General features: G+C 49.3%; 1 protein-coding gene across 1 annotated transcript in view; it reads left to right on the top strand.

Moving 5' to 3' along the window:
• Positions 1 to 22229, top strand: part of MEI1 (meiotic double-stranded break formation protein 1) — a 48301-nt gene that overhangs the window by 9927 nt on the left and 16145 nt on the right. Inside the window, exons 7-19 of the mRNA XM_049772454.1 lie at positions 771 to 898; positions 6426 to 6540; positions 6890 to 7006; positions 7605 to 7704; positions 7970 to 8104; positions 11802 to 11916; positions 12456 to 12547; positions 14061 to 14202; positions 15860 to 15971; positions 18178 to 18238; positions 18680 to 18777; positions 18983 to 19151; positions 21377 to 21524. Coding sequence (XP_049628411.1) covers positions 771 to 898; positions 6426 to 6540; positions 6890 to 7006; positions 7605 to 7704; positions 7970 to 8104; positions 11802 to 11916; positions 12456 to 12547; positions 14061 to 14202; positions 15860 to 15971; positions 18178 to 18238; positions 18680 to 18777; positions 18983 to 19151; positions 21377 to 21524 — 1532 coding nt within the window. The remainder of the gene's footprint in view (positions 1 to 770; positions 899 to 6425; positions 6541 to 6889; positions 7007 to 7604; positions 7705 to 7969; positions 8105 to 11801; positions 11917 to 12455; positions 12548 to 14060; positions 14203 to 15859; positions 15972 to 18177; positions 18239 to 18679; positions 18778 to 18982; positions 19152 to 21376; positions 21525 to 22229) is intronic.

Below are 22229 nucleotides of genomic sequence, written 5' to 3'. Positions count from 1 at the left end.
TTGAGACCCCTACTCTAGGCCCTTTGAGTGCTGCATGGGAGCAGCCCCTCAAATTAAAGCCATTTCTTTTTTTTTTTTTTGGTTTTTGGGCCACACCCGGTGATGCTCAGGGGTTACTCCTGGCTATGCACTCAGAAGTCGCTCCTGGCTTGGGGAACACCGGGGGATCGAACCTCGGTCCGTCCAAGGCTAGCGCAGGCAAGGCAGTCACTGCCTGGCCCCTCTTTTTTACAGTAGTTTAAAATAAGGCTGGAGGGGCCGGGAAGGTGGCGCTAGAGGTAAGGTGTCTGCCTTGCCAGCGCTAGCGTAGGACGGACCGCGGTTCGATCCCCCGTTGTCCCATATGGTCCCCCCAAGCCAGGGGCGATTTCTGAGTGCATAGCCAGGAGTAACCCCTAAGCGTCAAACGGGTGTGGCCCAAAAAAAAAAAAAAAAAAAAAACCAACAAAAACCAAAAAAAAAAAAAAAACAAAAAACAAAAACCCAATAAAATAAGGCTGGAAAGAGACTTCAGTGGGTAAGGTGCTTCCTGTGCATGAGCTGGCCCGGGTTCTGTACTGGCACTGCACAGGGTTCCCCAAACATTGGCTGATCCTGAGCACGGAGCCAGGAGTAAGCACTGAGCACTGCCTGGGTAAGCCCCCAAAACAACAAAAACCCATAAACATAAAACACAAACATATTAAAAGATAGCAGCAGTTATAAAGACAGAAATTTCTCGAACATGTCTGAGAGGCTCTCTGGGGCTCACTGTGCCATTTGCTTTCTAGGCCTGCTGAGGGAGCTGCTGAAGTTCGACCTGTTTGTGTCCATGATCATGGACAAGTCTGCTCTGGTGGAAAGTTCTAGCGCTGCGGGGTTGCCCAGAGAGAGCTCTCTGCCTTTGGTCCTGAAGAAGGTATGCGTCTTGTCACCCCTGTTCTCTCTCCTGGCCACTAGGAGCCTGAGCGCCTCCTGGCTCTGTTCTCATGTTGTAGCCTCTCTGGCTATGGTTCTCACGTGTTTTTAAACTGCCTTTGTGTATGTGGGGGGGAGGGGTGGATCACACCCGACGGCACTAGGGAGTTACTCCTGGTTCTGTACTTAGAAATCACTTCTTGGAGGCGCAGGGGGCCATATAATATGTCGGAGAACCGAACCTGGGTCAGTCCCAGGTTGATTGTGTGCAAGGCAAATGCCCTACCTCTGTGCTGTCTTTGGAACTAGTACTTCATAGGGTCCCTCAATCATTGTCAGGAGTAATCCTGAGCACTGCCTGGGGTAAGCTCCAAAACAAAACAAAAAAAACAAACATAAAGCACAAACCTATTAAAAGATAACTGTAGAATATTATGCCTTTTGGATGGGCTTGGATGGTGGTGGATGGTGATGGAGGGATGAGAGGCCTTTCTCCTCCAGCCCAGGCCACGTGTTTCAAACCCCCTGCAGCCAGCAGGTCTGCAGTTTCAGGTAGAGGTGAGGAAATCATTCACAGACAGTTTGTAGGAGATACCAGCTTTATTCATGCCCTAGCCACCACATGTGTGGCCTATAAACCTTTTACGCTGGATCTCTATCTCTACCCAGCCCTGCATTGTACCTTGTCTCTCAGCCATCTCCTCTCCATCCATCTTCCTAGCTCAATCTCTCTTCCAAGCTTCTCCTCCAAATCTCCTCTCCAAATACTCTAATCTATCCCCTCCTGGCCTCTGGCCAAACCTTTTGTAACCCCTCAAAGACCCCGCCCAGAAATGGGCAGGTCTTTCTTGCAGGTAAGGTTACAGGAAGAATGGAGGTTGGGCAACAGATAACAGCATTTATAAAGACCCTGAAACTGTGCTTTGAGAAGACTCCAAGTAGGTTTTGTGCCAGTTGTAAATTCTTCTGCACTTCCCTCCCTTTCACTTCAGGGACACCTGAGTGTGGAGGATGTCTGCAGCAAGAGAAGCCTGTACTGGAGTTGTTTTAGGGCTGAAATCCCAGCTTCCACCTTAGGTAGCTGGAGCTGTCCTTTCCTGGACTCTGCTCTCCTTTAGGTCTCTCTCAGTCTGCTCCCCCAGATCCCGAAATGCCTCTGCTATCTGCCCCTGGCTTCTGGCAGGGTTGCTGATCTTCATTTGATGGCAGGATTAATTGTCCAGATGGTGTTACTTCCTCGGGAAGGAGGAGCCCAGCTCAGAGATGGGGAAGGGTCAGGGGTGGGTAGGGAAGGGACGGTAGGTGTTGTGAAGCCACAGCACACTTCTTCCTCATTTCCCAGGTGTTGATTAAATATAAAATAAAGTCCACGAGTTGGACCGGCATGTCTGAAAAAGGATAGTAGCAGCGAAATAATTTACAAACAGTTAAAGTTTCAAAGGAGTCAGCTTGCTTTATTCACTCATGGCTTTTTCTCTGCCATGTGCAGACTCTTTGCCATGTCTGCCTAACTCATCTCTTTGTCCTAGGAGATCTCTCTGTCTCCCTTTTGGCTGCTCTCCAGGCTTCATTGCTACCTTCTTTCCCATGCCAAACTTTTTTTTTTGTCCCCACTGGAGTGGGGGGAACCACCCTGTAATCTAGGTGTGATTAACATCTCAAAAGTTTAGGGCGTAGGGGAATTTGGGGGAAAGGGATACCTTATACCCAGGGGTGCCTCTAGTATGGTCCATACAGTGAGTATGAACATTGAGGCACCTGTTCTGTGTCAGAATCAGATGTCTTTTTTTGGGGCCACACCCGGTGACACTTGGGTTCTCCTGGCGATGTGCTCAGAAATTGCTCCTGGCTTAGAGAACCATATGGGACACCGGGGATGGGGGTGGATCGAACTGCAGTCTGTCCTAGGTTAGTGCATGCAAGGCAGATGCCTTATGGCTTGCGCCACTGCTCCAGCCCCCAGATGTCATTTCTTGGTTGCTGTTCAGTGTGCGAGAGCATCTGGTCAGAACTCTTGGGCTTGGGCCCAGCAAGGGGTACAAGGTTTGTGCCCTGAGGCACTATGCAGACAGAGGCGAGAGTGCATCCCCAGGAGAGGCCACCTGGACACACGGGTGCTTGGTGTCCTGCTCCCAACCCATGGCTGTGTGTAGAGACCAACTTTCCCAGGGTAACTGGGGGTGATTGAGGACTTTGTTTTATAGAACACCCAGGGACCAGGGTGAGGCAAGGGCTATTTACACAGGGCCTTTGGTGCACAAAGGTGAACTAAATCACTCAAGAGAGCAAGATAAGTAACACTAATGCAGATTCTAAAAGAATTTTAAAAGGGCTCAGCTAGCTAGCACAATAGCCGAGGCACTTGCCTTCTTTTTTTTTTTTTTTTTTTTTTTTTTTTTTTTGTTTTTGGGCCACACCCGGTAAAGCTCAGGGGTTACTCCTGGCTATGTGCTCAGAAGTTGCTCCTGGCTTGGGGGACCATATGGGGCACCGGGGGATCGAACCGCGGTCCGCCCAAGGCTAGCGCAGGCAAGGCAGGCACCTTACCTTTAGCGCCACTGCCCGGCCCCCTTTTTTTTTTTTTTTTTTTGGTTTTTTGGTCCATACCTGTTTGGTGCTCAGGGGTTACTCCTGGCTAAGCGCTCAGAAATTGCCCTTGGCGTGGGGGAACCATATGGGATGCCAGGGGATCGAATCGCGGCACTTGCCTTCTATGTGGCTAACCTGGGACTTGATGCCTGATATGGTCACCTGAGCACATCCAGGAGTCATCCTCGAGCATGACCAGGAGCATTGGGAGAGGTCCAAAAACCAAAAACCATTTTTTAACAGAAATTAATGGAGAAATGAATGATGAGCAAAATATAAACATTACGGAACAGAATCGCCATGGGGCTGGAGAGAGCTCACAGGCCTAGACTGTAAGCTTTGTGTGCTGCAGTCCTCAGTTCAGTTTTTGCAGCCATATCCAGTCCTGTGCAATTCCAGGAGCAATCTGGAACAGAGTAGGAAAGTGGTCCAAAGAACTGATGAGCACAGTTCCCAAAAAGAAAGATCAGTATGTATTCTTATGCCTCTTTCAGACATTTTTGTAGCTGCCAACATCTGATGCTATTCCTTCTTCCCTTTTTTTTTTTTTTTTTTTTTTTTTTTTGGTTTTTGGGCCACACCCAACAGCGTTCAGGGGTTACTCCTGGCTATCTGCTCAGAAATAGCTCCTGGCAGGCACGGGGACCATATAGGACACCGGGATTCGAACCATCAAACCAACCACTTTAGGTCCTGGGTCAGCTACTTGCAAGGCAAACACCACTGTGCTATCTCTCCGGCCCCTCCTTCTTCCTTTTGACTAAAGGTTATCACAAAATTCAAGTCCCTCAGAATACATTAATGTGTTTGTGTTTCAGCTGTTGGCAGTGTCAATTGATTTTTTTTTTTTATTTAGCCAGAAACCTACTGAGCATGGATGTGTGTAAGAGAGAGAAGATGGGGTTGTAAGAGAGAGAGATGGGTAGTAGGAGAATGATCCATAGTTAAAGGGTCAAACCTGTCTTCTCTGCAAGGCTGACATTTAGCTGACATTTGAAGAATTAAAAGTAATTCCCAACTTCCTTGTGAGGCTGGAATATGACTCAGAGGTCAAGAACCTGCCTTGCATGCACCAAATTGTTCTCCACACCACCCCCACTACCCCACCCCAGAAGAAAGGAAGCTGGTGGTATGAAGGGTGCGCAGAAAGCTTTTTAGGCACCGGGAAGAGCAACTCAGGACAAGAAGAAGGGACATGCCGACAAGTTCCCGAAGCAGGTCGGGGTGGGTGGAGGAAAAGGACGCACCTCTGCAGTGGCCAAAATGAGATGAAATTGAGATGGGAATTAAGTGATAAGCATAAGATTAGGAAAATTTATTTGGTAACCAATTTTTGTCTTTTTGTGGAAATGCATGTGGCTGGAGATCAAATCAGGGTCAGCTGCATGCAAGACTAATGCCTTAACTTCTGTACTATTTCAAGATTTTGAAAAAATATATTGTCATAACTTAGGATGAAAAAATAGGGTTGGAGTGTTTCTCAATATGATAAGCAATATCAGTTTTACTTTTATACTGCTTTTAGTTTCTGTTTGACATCCCGTAACTGAGTAGTGCTCAGGACTTTCTCCTGGTTCTGCTCTCAGTAATCACTCCTGGCAGGATATGGGACCATATGGGATACCAGGGTTCACCTCATGCAAGGATATACTCTATCCACTATATTATTGCTGTAGCCCCTGAGGTTTTCATTTTAAACTAGAATCATTGTTTTGATTAATGGATAAATATATTTTGCTAAGACAACCCCCCCACTTCACAGATGTGAAATTAGGAGACATTTTACCTCAGTGGTGTTTCATAGTTTAATTATAGCTCTTTGTTTTTCAGTATTACCTGAAATAATGGTTTGTTTGACGTCAGTAACATCTTAAAATACAGTACTTACATTTCCTTTATAATAGAAGCAAGATAGTGATTAACTTTGAGAAACCCTTTTGCACACGAACAGGTACTGCTTATGTGTCAGTTTGTGGTTCCTGCAAAAGTGAGTTGGATGTAGACACTTGGCAATCCTCAGCCACCATTTTACTGAAGAACATGAGGAGGACTGAGTTTTGGTTTTTGGACATCTGGTGGTGCTCAGGTGTTCCTCCTGGCTCTATACTCAGGAATCACTTCTGGTGGACTCAGGGTACCCGATGGGATGCTGGGATTGAACCCAGATTGGCTGCGTGCAAAGCAAATGCCCTAGCCGCTGTACTATCTCTCCAGCCTGAGGAGGCCTGTTATTTTAGTGTTTTGTTTTCCTCTGGGGTTTGAGAACCAGACAGCTCCATTTTTCAGCCATAGAATTGTAACGGGACACATCTCACTGGTGGGCAGCTTCTTAGATTTTGACCTGGCTGTCCTCCTCCTACCTTATTCTGTCCCATCTGAGCCATGGAGCTATCCTTAGTACTGGGGGTGACTTCGGTGAGCTCCTATCTTTTCTTTGTGTTGAGGGAAGGATACTAAGAGATTCAATGTCTCCCCACTCTAGCTGTGCTCGGCTGGGGTGTGTCAAAGGCAGAGAAAGGGTGGGTGCAGACCCTTCCCAGTGGCCCTCCTGGATACCGCTGCCTACCAGGAGCAGCGTCTGGTGTTGGAGTAACTGTTTTTCATTCCTTTCCTCCCCTGCTGTTGATCATGGACTCTCACCAAATCCAGAACTTTCTCTGAGCACTGTCCTTGGACCTTCTGTGGGAGAGACCAGGATGAATTCTGAGACTAGTGGAGCACTTGGGAGGATTCTGGGCATCCTGAGGGATTTTAATATAACTGGGGTTCTAGGGGGATTCTGAATACCTTGAAGGATTCCAAGATTACTGGGACACTCGGCTCATTTCCTTCTGGTTCTGTGCGTCAGTCGGTCTGTCACGGACGTGTGTGTGTACGTGTGTGTGTGTGTGTGTGTGTGTGTGTGTGTGTGTGTGTGTGATGATCTGCTTCTTCTCCAGCTTCTGCTTTCACGAGACGAGACTCTGCAGGTGGCTAGCACTCGCTGCATCACTGCAGTACTTGTCCACTCACCTGCAAAGCACGCCCCAGCCTTCCTCCATGCTGACATCCCGGGTAAGACCCAGCTCATCTCTCCTCGGACGACCCGGAGTCCCACAGCAGTGCTGTTGGGGGGTCCCGCGGTGGGGGTTGGCATCAGGTCAGAGCCCAGCACCATGATTTGTTTTACTAACCCTCATCCCAAGAGTTAGGGGACCTGAGCTCCAGTCTTCCTCTACAGTACTCTGCCTCTCCCTGGGCCATGTTTATCCTTTCTCGAACCTCACAGTCTCAACCAGGCTTGATTTTGGTTGAATGGTCCTGTCAGTGGAGGGGATGTGAGCAGATGCAGGGTGGGCAGAGCTGTTAAGGAAAACTGGGTCCACCTTGAGAAGCCCTGATCACTGTTTCCCATCCCCCCCAGAGTTCCTCTTCGAGCACCTGTTATCTCCCAGCGATGTGCTGGTCTGGTCCAGCTGCAGCTGCCTCATCCTCCTGGCAGAGGAGCCACTCTTCTTCTCCAAATGCCACACGGTGTATGGTTCGTAGTGACCTCAGGCCAGCTCAGGGGTCAGTGGGCAGCAGTGGGAGGTGGGGCAGCAGCATTGGCAGAACCTGTTGGAGAGGAGTTCTGCAGAATGATGATTCCCATCCCCTCAAATTTGTGACCAGATTTCTGTGTGCAGGCACACTAGACCTACAGACAGCCAGTTTGAGTTTAGCTTGGGGAGGGCTTGCAATTATCAGTGACTTTACTTTTAATTAGTTTATTTGTTTTACTTGGGGTGTCCAGACAAGGCGCTCTAGACAGGCTTCCTGGGTGCCCCATGCAGACCCTTCAGCCACTGTGCACTGGCCAGAACCTTTTCCCTTCTGGGTGGATTCCCTGACCCTGATCTCCTGTCTTTGTGCTCTCTTTTTTTTAATGATTTTTTTGTTTTGTTTTGTTTTTTGGGCCACACCCGTTTGATGCTTAGGGGTTGTTACTCCTGGCTAAGCGCTCAGAAATTGCCCCTGGGGGGGACCTTATGGGACGCCGGGGGATCGAACCGTGGTCCTTCCTTGGCTAGTGCTTGCAAGGCAGACACCTTACCTCTAGCGCCACCTCGCCGGCCCCTCTTTGTGCTCTCTTGAGGTAGGGATTGAGTCGGTGGTGAGGAGCCTGCAGAGGAATCTGAGGACAGACAACTTAGAGCTGCATAAGCAGGGCCTGCTGCTCTTCGCTGAGATCCTGTCTCGGTGAGAGCCCTGGGGCTGAGGCATCTGAGTCCTGGGACATCTATGTCCAGGCTGGGACGTCTGTGTCTGGGCTTGGGCATCTGGATCCAGGCTAGAATGTCTGGGTCCTGAGGCATCTGTGTCCAGGCTGGGGCATTTAGGACCAGGCTGGACCATCTGGGTCTGGGTTTGGGCATCTGGGCCTTGGGGTATCTGGGTCCTGCCTGGGGTGTCTGGGTTGGGTACCAGGAGCTGGCTCACTCACGCCTCCTGCACCGCTTCTCAGGCAGCCAGAGGAGATCAAGCTGTTCAGCACCTCAGCCCTGTGTGGGGAGGCGAGCCGAGCCCTGCGGGAGGCTGTGAGCAGCCCCGTGCTGGATGTGGCTGCAGAGGCCATGAAGGCCACTTCGGCCTTTTTGAGGTAAGATGTGTGAGCCTACCAACACCTTCCAAGTCATGGTTCCTTTCTGTGCTTCTTTTTTTTTTTCCTCTTATTCCCTGAGCATCATCAGGTGTGGCCCCAAAACAAACAAAAAAAAAACAACAACATATACTCATTCACAAATATAAATACACACATACACAAAGGCAAAGGTCCTACCACTGTGCTATCTTTCCAGCCCCAAGTGACCAGCGGTCTTAAGCTGCTGCCCCAGTCCTCCAGGCCTATGTGGGATCTTTTAAAAGTAGGAGGAAGGGCCCGAAGAGATAGCATAGCAGCGTTTGCCTTGCAAGCAGCTGATCCAGGACCAAAGGTGGTTGGTTCGAATCCCGGTGTCCCATATGGTCCCCGTGCCTGCCAGGAGCTATTTCTGAGCAGACAGCCAGGAGTAACCCCTGAGCACCACCGGGTGTGACCCAAAAACAAACAAAAAAAAAAGTAGGAGGAAATGAGGGGCCATCGAGGTGGGGAGGTGGCATTAGAGGCAAGGAATCTGCCTTGCAAGCGCTAGCCAAGGAAGGATCGTGGTTCTGTCCCCCAGAGTCTCATATGGTCCCCCAAGCCAGGGGCAATTTCTGAGCGCTTAACCAGGAGTAACCCCTGAGCATCAATGGGTGTGGCCCGAAAAATAAAAACAAAACAAAAATAGGAGGAAATGGGGCTGGAGAGATAGCGTGGAGGTAAGGCATTTGCCTTTCATGCAGAAGAATGGTGGTTCAAATCCTGGCATCCCATATGGTCCTCTGAGCCTGCCAGGAGCGATTTCTGAATGTGGAGCCGGGAGTAACCCCTGAGCATTGCTGGGTGTGATCCAAAAACCAAAGAAAAAAAAGTAGGAGGAAATGGCGCCGGAGAGATAGCATGGAGGTAGGGAATTTGCCTTGCATGCAGAAGGATGGTGATTCAAATCTCAGCATCCCATATGATCCCCCTAGCCTGCCAGGAGCTATTTCTGAGCATAAAGCCAGGAGTAACCCCTGTGACCCAGAAACCAAAAAAAAAAAAAAGGAGAAAATGATACATTTCAATGACAGAGATAATCACAGATGGTTTATAATGAAAAGCAGTAGCCTAGCACTATACTGGCTTCCTCAAGGAAGCAAGTTTGAACTGACTGTGGTCTCTCTCAGTTGGAATGATTTGTCCCTGAATCTGCCACCAGTATTATAACACTGTTTCTTCGTTAACTGAGAGATCAAATTTAGCTCATCTTACAGTTTTTACATATTGTTGGCCTTTTTGCTGGTTAATATTTTATGTCTTCAAACCATTAATTTACTTAAAACTTGTAATTTTCCCCCCTCACCTTGAAACATAAGCTTTTATCTTCCCACTTGTTTAGCTGAATATATTAGTACCATGATTCCATCTTTTCCTCTCTCCCCTCCATCTTCTATTTCTTAATGTCAGTTAGCTATACTTTAATTTTACATTATAAAGGTGGTTAATATTTATAGTCTTTCTGTAACCAGACTTAAGTCTAGGTTGCTCTAAAAATTGGAACAAAATTAGCATTTGCATAACAATGACTTCAGTGTGCCTCTCTGCCCCCTTTGTCCTTTCCTGGATTTGTGTCTCTGAATCTGGGCCATGAATCCCAGCGAGGCTGAGTTGAATAAACCAGCAGGTAGCAGAGAACCAGGGCAGTCCATTTGCAGCAAAGCAGAAAGTCCCCGAAGGTCAAAGGTTAGGGGGGCCAGGAGGACCATTATGGGAGGGTGATTTTTGAGTTGACTCTGAGGTCAGAGAGATTTAGGATTTATGGCAGGAGCAACATTTCCAGGGCTGGAAAGTAAAGGGGTTCCTGAGGAGGGGTGTTATGTGGCCCATGCTTTTGTGCAGGGGCGAGTGCTGGAAGAAGCCTGAGAATTGTTCGGGTTGGAACTGTGCAGAGTAATGACAAGGTGGAGGGTTGTTCAGCTGTAGATTATTGTTTTTTGTTGTTTTTTTTTTTTTTTTTTACTTTTGACTTAAACTTTTCAGAATGTTTTGTTTTGTTTCGGGTAGGCAGACCTGTGATGCTCAGGCTCTATGCTCAAAAATCACACTTGGCAGTGTTCAGGAGACCATAAGGGATACTGTGGATTGAACCTGGGTTAGCTCCCATGCAAGGCAACGGCCCTGCCTGCTGGACTATCTCTCTGGCTCTTGAGCTTCCCAGAATGTTTACTAAGGTAGTTCCTGAAAAGTGAAGGGCTTCAGAGAGTGTTTAGGAAGGAGCATTAAGGAGTGAGAACTACTACATAGAATTTACTAATGGTAGAAAGGGCTTTGATGACTTTTCAGCATAGGACAGAAAGTTAGGGCTTCTGGAAACAAATAAGAGGCGACCAATGGGGCCGGGCGGTGGCGCTAAAGGTAAGGTGCCTGCCTTGCCTGCGCTAGCCTTGGACGGACTGCGGTTCGATCCCCTGTTGTCCCATATGGTCCCCCAAGCCAGGAGCATCTTCTGAGCACATAGCCAGGAGTAACCCCTGAGCGTTACCGGGTGTGGCCCAAAAACCAAAAAAAAAAAAAAAAGAGGCGACCAATTCTCAACTGTATCTAATGAATTTTCTATTTATTGGAAGGCCACACAGACTACTGTCAGTGTTTATAGGGACTTTGGGAGGAGTCTGGCTGATGTTCCTCCCCAGCTCCCTAGCCCAGGCTTCTCCCTAGCTGCCTCTGCCATCCATGTCCCCCGAGCCTGTGTGGATTGCCTTATTCGGAAGTAGGGCCTGTGTAAATCTGATCAAATTAGGGTGAAGTCAGAAGCACAGACTTTAAATCCAGTGTCTAGTTTCTGTATATAGAGGGCTTTGGGTCCATACAGCGACATGGGCAGACATACAGGCTCGGTGACTGTGTGACAGCAGAGGCAGAAATTAGAATAAAGCTTCTGTAATATTTCAAGACTTGACAGGGATAGATAGCAGGTGGTAGGAGCGAAGAGGTCAACGCCGAATTCTTCCCTACAACCTTCAGATGGGGCCAACAGCTTTAGGCTTCCAGCCACCAGAAGTGTGAAGGCGTTTTTGTCATGTGAAGTCATTCAGTTTTCAGGGATTTACCCAGTTTCTCTGTGAAGCCAGTAAGACCACTGTGTTCCTTGTCAAGTGGACCTTCACTTATTTAGTACGTTCTGGGGGTGGGGTGCTAGTAGAGCCAGGGCTGGTACATGCCCCGAACTCTTTGACACGTAGTATCAGTTTATGCAGCAGGTACAGTGGTACAGGTACCTCTGTTTAGGTCCAATGGAAAGGTGGAGGTGCTAATTAGACTCTGATATTTTAGACTATTTGGGTACAAATAGGCCCTAGCTGATAGTTGTTGATGTTTATCCTGAATTTATAATGATTGTGTTTCCAAAGGGAGTTTCTCCTCTGCTTATAATCTTAAAGCCTGAGGCCTTCCGTCCCCCAGGTTGTCACCCAGAGATTCCTTCCTCCTGGTGAGACTCAGAGGACCATATGAAATACCAGCGATTGAACCTGGATCAGTTTCATGCAAAGTAAAGGCCCAACCTTCTGTACTGTCGCTCTGGCCCCGATGCAAAGCTTATTTTTTAAATCTCATTAGGTCCCAGTTTATGCCGTTAGGTACCACGTGGCCCCTCCACAATGCATTTCCTGAGGGCCTGGGTGCACCTTGGAACCCCTTACCTCTCTCACTTGTCTGTTCTCTCTCCACACAGGAAGGATCATCAGAGCACGCCCCCCGTGCAGTACGGGGAGTTGCAGGCCCTGCTTGAGGCCATGCTGAAACGGTGTGCAGAATTTCCCCAGACCATGTCCAACAGGAAGCTGCTGGTTAGTGCCCTGCTGCCCGAGTCTCCTGGAGTTCATCTGTACCCAAGCCCCACTGCACACTTTATCTGCAGTACCGTTTAGGCAGAGTTGGAAAGATGCTTCCAAGCTTATCAAAGGAAGCTGAATTCCCAAGAATCTTAGAATCTGACCCACATGCAGTGTGATGCAATTGCTCACTTGAAGTGATCTATGGACTTCAAATATCAGAGAAAGGTGCTGTTCCTGCGGAGTGCTGATTGGGTTATATATAACTAACTGACCAAGTAGGGATTTTGGTGCATTAAAGTCACATAGATGGATATTAGAACCACTTTGGCTCATGACAGCAGCCTGTGGTAACCACTTATGCTAGACTAGGAGCCAGACCAGCGGTACTTGGGACAACAGTGGATCCCCCATATTCCCCTTTCTCTGTAGCTAGACTTTAAAGGACACAGCCCAGATCCCCTTTCAAGGATTAGGTACATGCCGGACTCCAATATGAAAGGAAGATGCGGAAAGTACCCTACTAAATGGTTCTCTCTTTCATCTCTCCATAGAACCAGGCACCCAGCATGCATGCTGAGAAAGCTCTTGTCCGAAGGGGAGAGTTCCTGCTGAGTGCACTGGAGGGCTTCAGAAATGCCTGCAGGTGACGGTCCCTGTCCAAGTGGTCTGGGGAGTGAGAGTGGGGATAGAAAGTATTGGCTGCAGATGGAAGTGCCAGAAGAGAGATGATCTCTGCCTCTGCTGCACTGTCAGATTGGTATGTGGGTGAGTGGAAGAGGAGGAGGAGCTTAGGACAGGGGCCCCTGCAGAAGCTCCTCCACTGAGGTCTGTGGTATGTGCAGCGTGCTGGCATCTCACACAGCTTCATTCCTCCTCTCCCGATACCCTCGTGTGTACGTGTTTACTGGATGCATGTTGAATGGACTCGGGTCATGTAGCTGCAGTGTGCTGGGCCTGGTGCTGGGCAGTGTGAGTGGGCAGGTGAGCCGGAAATGTTCCTTCTTATCAGTTTACGGTGGCTGTGGGATGCGCCCGGCCGTGTCCAGCTGAGGAAGGTGTTCCCAGTGCAGTGAGCAGTGGACAGGAAAAGAACGAGGCCCAGCACTGAGCTGGAGAGTGGGGTGTTGGAGGAAGTCCGGGGGAGGAGGTTGGGGACACCATGGTGCCCATCCTCTCCTCATTGAGGTCTTTTTGTTTTTTTGTTTTTGTTTTTGGGTCACACCTGGCAGCGCTCAGGGGGCCACTCCTGGCTCTATGCTCAGAAATCGCCTCCGGCAGGCTCAGGGGACCTATGGGATGACAGGATTCAAACCACTGTCCTTCCGCACGCAAGGCAAATGCCTTACTTCCATGCTATCTCTCCGACCCCTCATTGAGATCTTTTAAAAATGGGAATTTTGGGGGCCGGAAAGATAGCATGGAGGTAGGGCATTTACCTTGCATGCAGAAGGACGGTAGTTTGAATCTCAGCATCTCATATGGCCCCCTGAGCCTGCCAGGAGAGATTTCTGAGCATAGAGTCAGGAGTAATCCCTGAGCACTGCCGGGTATGACCCAAAAACAAAAATAGGGAGAGTTTTGGGGGGTTCTTTGGGCCATGCTTAGCAATTCTTGGGTTACTCCTGGCTCTGCACTCAGGAATCACTCCTAATGGTTCTCAGAGGACCAGGGATGCCAGGGTTTGAGCCGGGAATTGAACCCAAGTTAGCTGCATGCAAGGCAAGTGCCTTATTCACTGTACTTTCCTATGGTCCCTAAAATATTGTTCCTCTGCCCTAAAAATAAAATTAATTCCTTTTTTGTTGTTGTTGTTGTTGTTGGTTTTTGGGTCACACCCGGCGGTGCTCAGGGGTTACTCTTGGCTGTCTGCTCAGAAATAGCTCCTGGCAGGCACGGGGGACCATATGGGACACCGGGATTGGCAAACGCAGCTGTGCTATCTCTCCGGGCCCTAATTGCTTTTATTTTTCTCTTTAGCCGTTGGTGCTTTGAATTGTAATACCATTACTATAGCTCAGGGCTCCCAGTTTTTCTCTAGATCTGCTGATGGGGTTTGCTTTTTTGGGAACCCTGAACTCAGAGACCCTTCCGGGGCGGTCATATCTGGCGTTTGTACTCCATCACTAGTAGGTGCTATTGCACTTGTTGACTTTCAGGTTGGCTGTAGAATTCCAGAGTGAGCCTTTGGCCCAGGAGAATCCTTTCACTGCTCCCAGTGCCAAGAAGGAAGCCACCTTGGATGCCTTTGCCGAGTTCCTTCTCAGTGCCTGTGACACCCTCTGCATCCCCCTGGTGATGGTGGGTTTTCTGGGCTGGGAACAACCTGGAGTTAGGGGAGGAAACAGAGATAGGCCGAGAGATGCAAGGCTGACACTCTCCAGCTGGGTGTTTGGGGGTATTTTCCCCTACCTTACTCAAAGGCACTGGGGCCTGCCCTAGGGGCACTGCTTTAGGGATTGCTCCAGGCAGTGCTTGAGGGATTATGCAATGCTGGGATAGAACCCAGACATCCTACAGCAAAATCTGTACTCAGCCTTTGAGCTGTCACCTTGGCCCTCAGCTAAACTTCTGAGGGGCCCCAGCCTCTACCCTGACACCACAAGATTCCCTGAGCACCCCTGGAGAGATGCCCAAGTACTGAACCATGAGGAGCAACTGCATGGATGGGTATAAGAAAGGAGGGAGAGGGGGAGGAAGAAGAGGAGAAAGAGGAAGAAGGGAAGTGGAAGAGGAGGAGGAGGAGTAGGAAGAGGGGGAGGCTGAGAGAAGAGAGATAATGAAAGCAAAGGCGTTCATATTCCTATGCTTATAAAGCAAGAGCATATTGGTTCTAAGACTGGAGTCTATTTGTCCTTTTGATGAAATGGGTGCTCAAGGTTTGACTGACAAGCTTCTGAAGGGAACCGTGCATTTTCAGCTGTGACATGTATACTCTGAAGAAAGTGGGCACAGATGCATTTTAGCTGGCCTGAGCACCAGTAGCTTGACCAGGCAGGGCTGCCTCTGGCCGCTAAGTCTAAGGAGCTGCCTTGGATATTGAGGTGAAGCTGTGGAAATCTGCTTGTACACCTATGTATGCCAGCAGGGGGCAGCAGGAAGGCACCCCAGGTTCTGTTGCAGGAGAACCTCTCCCTTCCCAAGATCTTTGAGACATCTCCTCTGGGATCTGAGGTGTGTCACTGACCACAGGCACCCCCAGCAGGTTAGGGATTGACCTGGTCTCCTCAGCTCTGCCACCTGCCCCTTAGATTTAGCAGAGCTAAAAGCAGAGCTGGCTTTTGCTTGTTGGCCTGTCAGATGTGTTAAGGTCTGAGGACTGACAGGACTGTTGATGAGGGTTTCTGGTACATTCCTGAGTAGGGTGAGGTTTTGTTTGAACTGCAGCCAAAGTTTTGGTGAAGGAGGATGAGGATTCTAATTTTAAGGAAAATGAGGTGACCAGTGTGAGGAGAGGAAGGAATGGGATGGAGTGGGGAGCACCATGTTCTCTTGATTTCTACATTTTTTTTTTTTTTTGTGGTTTTTGGGTCTTACCCGGCAGTGCTCAGGGGTTATTCCTGGCTCCAGGCTCAGAAATTGCTCCTGGCAGGCACGGGGGACCATGTGGAGCACCAGGATTCAAACCGATGACCTGCATGAAAGGCAAACACTTTACCTCCATGCTATCTCTCCAGCCCCACAGATTGTTCTTTATTTGCTACTATTGGAGTGAGCTGGGGCAATAGCTCCAAGGGATGCAGGATACTTGGTGTCTGCATGTCCTCCAGCACCACTAAGGTTGGAGCCTATTCCCCGGGGGCCTGCAAGGTTCCAGGGCTCAGACCTGGACTTACCCTCATGGAAGCTGAACTCCAGTCCACGGAGGATCTCTTAACCTCTTGATGTCAGTTTTGCAGGTGCTTTTTTCTACTCCAGAGGCTCAGGCCTGGTATGTTGTTCATCTGATTCTTTGTAGAGACACTCAGAGAAGGTGACCCACCCAGGCTTGATGGAAGTGTTCCTGTCTGTCCTGCACAGCCTCTTTGTCATCGTTCCTCACATGAAGGAGAAATTCTCCAAGAAGCTTGGTAGGCTGCGGGCAGATGTGAACTTGGGAGGGAGGCAGGCCCTTTGCACAGCTGCTCCTGTGAACAGCAAGTTTCTTTTCTTTTTTTCTTTTTTGGTTTTTGGGCTACACCCGGCAGCACTCAGGGGTTACTCCTGGCTCTACGCTCTGAAGTTGATCCTAGCAGGCTTGGGGGACCATATGAGATGCCTGGATTTGAATCCCTGTCTGTCCTACAGCTGGGCTATCTCTGCAGCCCTGGCAGTTTCTTTGTCCATTCAGAATTTGCAGTCTTAGGCTGGAGAGATAGCATGGAGGTAGGGCATTTGCCTTGCATGCAGGCTGGTGGTTTGAATCCTGCTATCCCTTATGGTCCCCCGAGCCTGCCACCCTGCGCCCTGCTGGGTGTGACCCAAAATCAAAAAAAAAAAAAAAAAAAAGAATTGGCAGTTGTGGGGCCGAAGAGATAACATGGAGATAAGGCATTCGCCTTGCATGCAGAAGGTTGGTAGTTCGAATCCTGGCATCCCATATGGTTCCCTGAGCCTGCCAAGAGCAATTTCTGAGCGTAGAGCCCGGAGTAACCCCTGAGCGCTGCCGGTGTGACTCAAAAAAAAAAAAAAAAGAATTAGCAGTTTTGCCAGGAAACGTCACTGAGCAGCCCAGAGTTTCTGAGAGGCTCTTCTCAGAATTCTGGAGCCTTCTTTGTATAAGCCCAGTTCAGAACTGCAGCACACCTGCCTCTGTCTTGTCTCTAGCCCCGGGAGGTCAGGATACACCAAGCCTCCCTGAGTTCAGTCCCCAGCACATGTGTATGCACATGCTCAGGAACCATATTCCTTGTCCAGAGAGATAATTTTGGTGCTTTGCATTTTGGCCTGGGAAAAAGCCTCGGGGTATATTTGTGGAGTGTCTATTTTGTTCCTGTTGCTGAGCCCAGAGACTATGAAAACCTGCTCAAGGTTGTCACCAAGACCCTCTGTAGAGGTTCCAACACAGAAGTGGCTCTGAGTCTCTGCTCTGCTCACTGCTGTTACCACCTACTGTCTTTTTGTCCCTGTCACGTCATGTTCCTGAACAGATATCCGGGCCTCGCTCACACAGGGCGTGCTGGCCATGTGAGGAATGTGGGTTCTAAGGGATGTTACATGCTCAGGTTTCTATTTGAGACAATTCTGCCTGAACAGTATGGGCCAGAGCAATAAGGCAGAGGGCACGGCACATGCCTGGCACACGCTGACTTGATTTGATCCCTGGCAGTCTAGATAGTCCTCCATCACTCTGAACACAGAGCCAGGAGTGAGCCTTGAGCACTGCTGAATGTGGCTCAAAATGAGAGACACAGACATGTTGTGTAGCTTCCTGGGTTAATTCAGGCTGGTGATAGAAACTTGGTGGGGGGCAGAGGGGTTGGAATAGCATATGACAGGCATGAAGGCAAGGACAGCTGCATGTATGTGGGTGATAGTGTGTGGTCAGGAGGAGTGACGGGTGTGTGCTGAAGGGGAGCTGACGTGGGAAGGTGGGAGATCCTGAATATCAGTGGGGATATAGGGTGTGGAGAAAGATGGGGTACAGGGAGACTGTTACCATGAGGCCAGGTGAGATTATGAGAAAGATGGGGTACATGGAAACTGTTACTGTGGGCCCAGCCTGGCAAAGCAAGAGGGAAGCACATACTAATAGCTGAAAGAATTGGAGGAGGGAAGGATAGAGAACCCCAGGCCCAAGAGACTGCTAGGAGGTGCCCTTCTAATAGCGATCCCAAAATCTTGTGTCTTGGTTTAATCTATAGTCCCAGAACATGGTGTGAGACTCAGAAATTCCCTCCTTGCTAAACATTGCATTAGCCCCAGGGAGCGAGTCTGACACTAGCCTGCTCCCTACCGAATGAGGAGAAGGGCTAGGAGAGAGGCATCCTTGCTATTTGCTGGATGTGCCAGACTATGGCGGGAGACACTAAGTACTGAGTAAGGTGCACATTTACCCTGCGCCTCCTCTGAGCCAATGTGTGTTACATGTTCTGGTCACATTTGTCTCCACTACACAACAGCCTGGGAGGTGTTGGTCCAGACGGTAAATAAGCATTTTCCAGCCACCCTGTTAGAGAGAGAGGGGGGGATGACTTGTGACCCTGCTCTCGGGCATAATTTTCGAGCTGCTCAGGCTATGAGCCTTGGCGGCTTGCTGACTTAACCCACTCTTATGTTCTTCCCTCTTCTCCCAAGCTGCCTCATCCTTCATACGACTCGCGCTGGAACTGAAGGCCAGGTTCTGTAGTCGCCCGAGGTATGGAAGTCCCTCAGGAAAATGGCCTAGCCAAGGTACCGGCTCCCCCTGAAAGGTCTTGGATGGGCAGAAGTGGCTGGCTGGCACATTCAGCCCTGGTCCTGGGGACTCAGGCTCAGCAGCTAGAGGCATGAACCGGCTTCTCCTGTGATTTGTTTCTGCTTCTTCTGATCCTGTTTGATGTGCTCATGAAGTTTCCGTCCCCTGTGAGGCTCGGAAGGACACCTGTCACCTCAAATATGTTAGGTTGCAGGGATGTCCTTTATTTCTCTCTCAGTTTAGAGTGTACATATGGGGGGACCAAGCTCCCCACAATAGAGCAGCTACAGTGTCCATCAGACAGTTGAGGCCTCCTGCCGTGCAGCCTCACTTCTGCAAGGTGGACACTGAACTTGACCCTTACCCTGCACCCCCTCTTGTGTCCTCTCTTCCCTCGTGAAGTTACTCAGCCCTCAATCAGGTGTGTTCCAGTTTCCTCTACTACATGTGCCTCAGCCTCCTGTCAGCTCCAGAGAAGGCTGCGCCTCTGTCCCCAGAAGGTAAGGCCGGGCCTTCCTGGATCTGCTCTCAGACACAGGTGGGCTGCCCCTGCTGGTTGTGAGTTGGTGCAGCAAGGGGAATTCTAAGCCCTGGGAGAGCAGTTTCACTGCATCAGGAAGAGACCCCTCCTTCCCTTCGCCCGTGGGCCCTTGCTTCCCTGCCCCTTCACTGCCTGTGTCCCCAATGCATCTCCTGCTCCTCCAGAGCTGTCCTCAGTGGCCGAGCTCCTGCAGCAAGGACTGCCGCGCGTCAGAAGCCAGGTGTCTGTGAGCCTCACGCTGCTATCCGAGGGCTGCTACGTGGAGGGCACGACTCGCCAGACTCAGTACTGCATCCTGCTGCTGTTCTATCTGGCCTTTGTGCATGAGGACCGGTCAGTCTCAGCACCACCCTCTCCAAGGCTTTGGGGCCTTGGGGACATAGAGACCCATGGGAGACTTAAAGCTCATGTCCGTTGTTCTGTTCGGATAGGTGAGATAAGCGGATGGTCTCTGAAACTTTCTTGGTATTCTTCAGGGTGTTGCATGTATTCAGAAAAAAGTTGCCAGTGGTTACCATTGCTTTTTTTGTTTGTTTGTTTGTTTTTGGGTCAAACCCAGCCGTGCTCAGGGGGTTCCTCCTGGCTGTATGCTCAGAAGTCGCTCCTGGCAGGCTCAGGGGACCATATGGGACGCCGGGATTCGAACCATCGACCCAAACGCTTTACCTCCATGCTGTCTCTCTGGCCCTAGTTAACATTGCTTTTTAAGAATCCTGGGCTGGGCAGATAGTACTACGAGGGTAATGGCCCCAGGGACTTGAGCTTAGCAGCTAGAGATTTGAGCCAGCCTCTCCTGTGATCTGTTCCTACTTCTTCCAGTCGTTTTTGATGTGCTCAGAAGCTTGCAAATGGAGACTCTGGTTCAATCCTCAGCACTATAGATGGACCAGGCAGTCATCAGTAGGGTGTTTGCTTTGCACGTGGCTGACCCAGGAAAAATACAGGTTGGATCCAGGGCAACCCATATGGTCCCCCGAGCCAGGAGTGATTTCTGAGTGTAGAACTAGGAGTAACCCCTAAGTGCTGAATGAATGAATGAATGAATGAATGAAATTGTTCTTAGAGATCCAAATTATTTTTTATAAATTTATTTAAAGAAAATGTATCACATAGTTGACATAACTGATCATAATACATTTGTTTTAAGATGACAAAAAGCAAAGTTATTAAAAAATAGAAAATAGAAAGAAAAACTAAGAAAATGGAAGAGAAAGGAAAGAAGAAAAAGTTCAGTAGCAAGTATATTTGTAAAATTATTATGATCACCAATGAACTCATTAAAGCAATAGCAGAAGCAATAGCATAATCGCTGATGCTGGTGTCAGGTTTCTGTAGTTAGAGATCCTGGTTTCTGTTTAAAAAAAAACTTTAATCCAAAATCAAGCTTTATATATTGGTTTTTGGGACACACCCGGTGTTGCTCAGGGGTTACTCTTGGCTACATGCTCAGAAATCACCCCTGGCTTGGGGTACCATATGGGACGCCGAGGAATCGAACCATGGTCCATCCTGGGTCAGCTGCATGCAAGTGAAAGGCCCTACTGCTGTGCTTTGCTCCAGCCAAAACCCCACTTTTAGAAGTTTGATGTCCTTAGACACTCTATGGATAGATATTCCTGGTAGAAAGGTAGAAATGTCTCTAGTGGCAGGTTAGCATCCTTCTCATTACCATCTTCCTGGCATAGACCTGGCCCCGAGAACAGTGTTGAATGTACTTCCCTGCTGAACAGGAGAGGGCATCTCCTGAGCCCCAGTGCTGGTTCACTCCTAGGCGTGAGTCAAGAGGCTCTGGTCTGGGGCCGGAGAGATAGCATGGAGGTAAGGCATTTGTCTTGCATACAGAAGGATGGTGGTTCAATTCCCGGCATCCCATATGGTCCCCTGAGCCTGCCAGGAGCGATTTCTGAGCATAGAGCCAGGAGCAATGTCTGAGTTTTTGGTGTGACACAAAAACAAAAACAACAAAAAAAGGCTCTGGCTGTGCATGTGTGACAGTCCTGAGAGTGGGTCAACAGTGCTTTCTTGGTGTCATGTCATGTAGAATATAAGCCCTTTGGATGGGCTTGGATGGTGGATGGTGAGATGAGGCCTTTCTCCTCCAGCCCAGGCCACATGTCTCCAACCCCCTCCAGCTGACGAGTCCACAGCTTCAGGATAGCAGCGGGTAGAAATCTCACAGGCAGTCAGGTTTCAGGAGATACCATCTTTTTTCAGCCCTGGCCAACATGTGTGGCCAATGCTTAAACCTATTTAAGCATGCTCTCCTCAGCTTGCCCTGCATCTTAGCTTCTTTCAGCCATCTCTCCTCCTGCTCTCTCTTTCCTCCATAATCTTCTACTCTCTCTCCTGGCTTTCAGGCCAAACCTTTTGAGACCTTCCCAGAAATGGGCAGGTCTTACCCTAAGGTAAAGTTACATAGAAGATGGGGGTGGGGTGACAGTGTCACTAGACCTGGAAACTTTGCAACAGAGGAACAGAGAGGCTGTTCTGAGGGCAGATGCAGAAAGGCGGCAACTATCTCCTTTTTCGCACCCAGGCTTTCCTTACTTGTCCCACAGGTTTGTTTCTGAAGCAGAGCTGTTTGTGGCCGTTCAGAGCTTCCTCCTGTCTCTGCAGGACCAGGGAGAGCAGCCTCCACTCCTGGTCTTCAGAGCTTCCATCTACCTTCTTGCTGTGTGCCAGGACAATGATGATGCCCTAGAAGAGGTAGGGTTCTCCATGCCCAGCTTTCCATTCTCCTTCGTGCCCATCACAGTCTCAGGGAGCCTCAGAGGCAGTCTTTGCCCTGGAGTGGTTCTCTCTGCCTGTGTTCCCTCCTTCCTCCTGCGTGTCTTGCAGAGCTCCTGAGAGCCCGATAGTCTATATAGACATGGAAGAGTGCCAGGGAAGCATGGCTCTGGGGTGAGGGTGAGCAGCTGGAATACAGTTGAGGGTCCCCAAACAAACCACTGTTCACGGGCAACTGAATTTTGATAAGGATGCCCAGCACTTCCGTGGAGAATGGGCTGTTTTTTTAGTAAGAGGTTCTGGGTGTCCACAGCAAAAGAAGAATGTTACATCTTTGTCTTATACTGTGCACAAAACTAACTTCAAATAGATCCTAATGAAAGCCAAAAATAAAGACTTTAAAATTCTTGAAAGAACATATTAAGGAATTTAAACTGTACGTACAACGGGAAGAAATGTTTCTTCAGGCTTACTAGGTATGAGAACACCCCAGTCCCTGCTGTTCCAGGCCCTCTGCAGGGGCCTGTCACTTTACTTCAGTAGCTCCAGTCCAGTGTGGGAGCTAGACCCAGGAGCTGGCAGTTAGGGCACACTGCGGGCTGGGCTGCTTGGCCCCAACATGAGGCAATTGTGCACAGCATAGGTTTGGGGGGCGAGGAGACTGGGAGAGAGAGATGGTTCTGT

The sequence above is a fragment of the Suncus etruscus genome, chromosome 4 (assembly GCF_024139225.1).
Source record: "Suncus etruscus isolate mSunEtr1 chromosome 4, mSunEtr1.pri.cur, whole genome shotgun sequence".
In the NCBI taxonomy this organism is placed as follows: domain Eukaryota; kingdom Metazoa; phylum Chordata; class Mammalia; order Eulipotyphla; family Soricidae; genus Suncus; species Suncus etruscus.
This window is presented reverse-complemented; position numbering and strand designations above follow the sequence as displayed.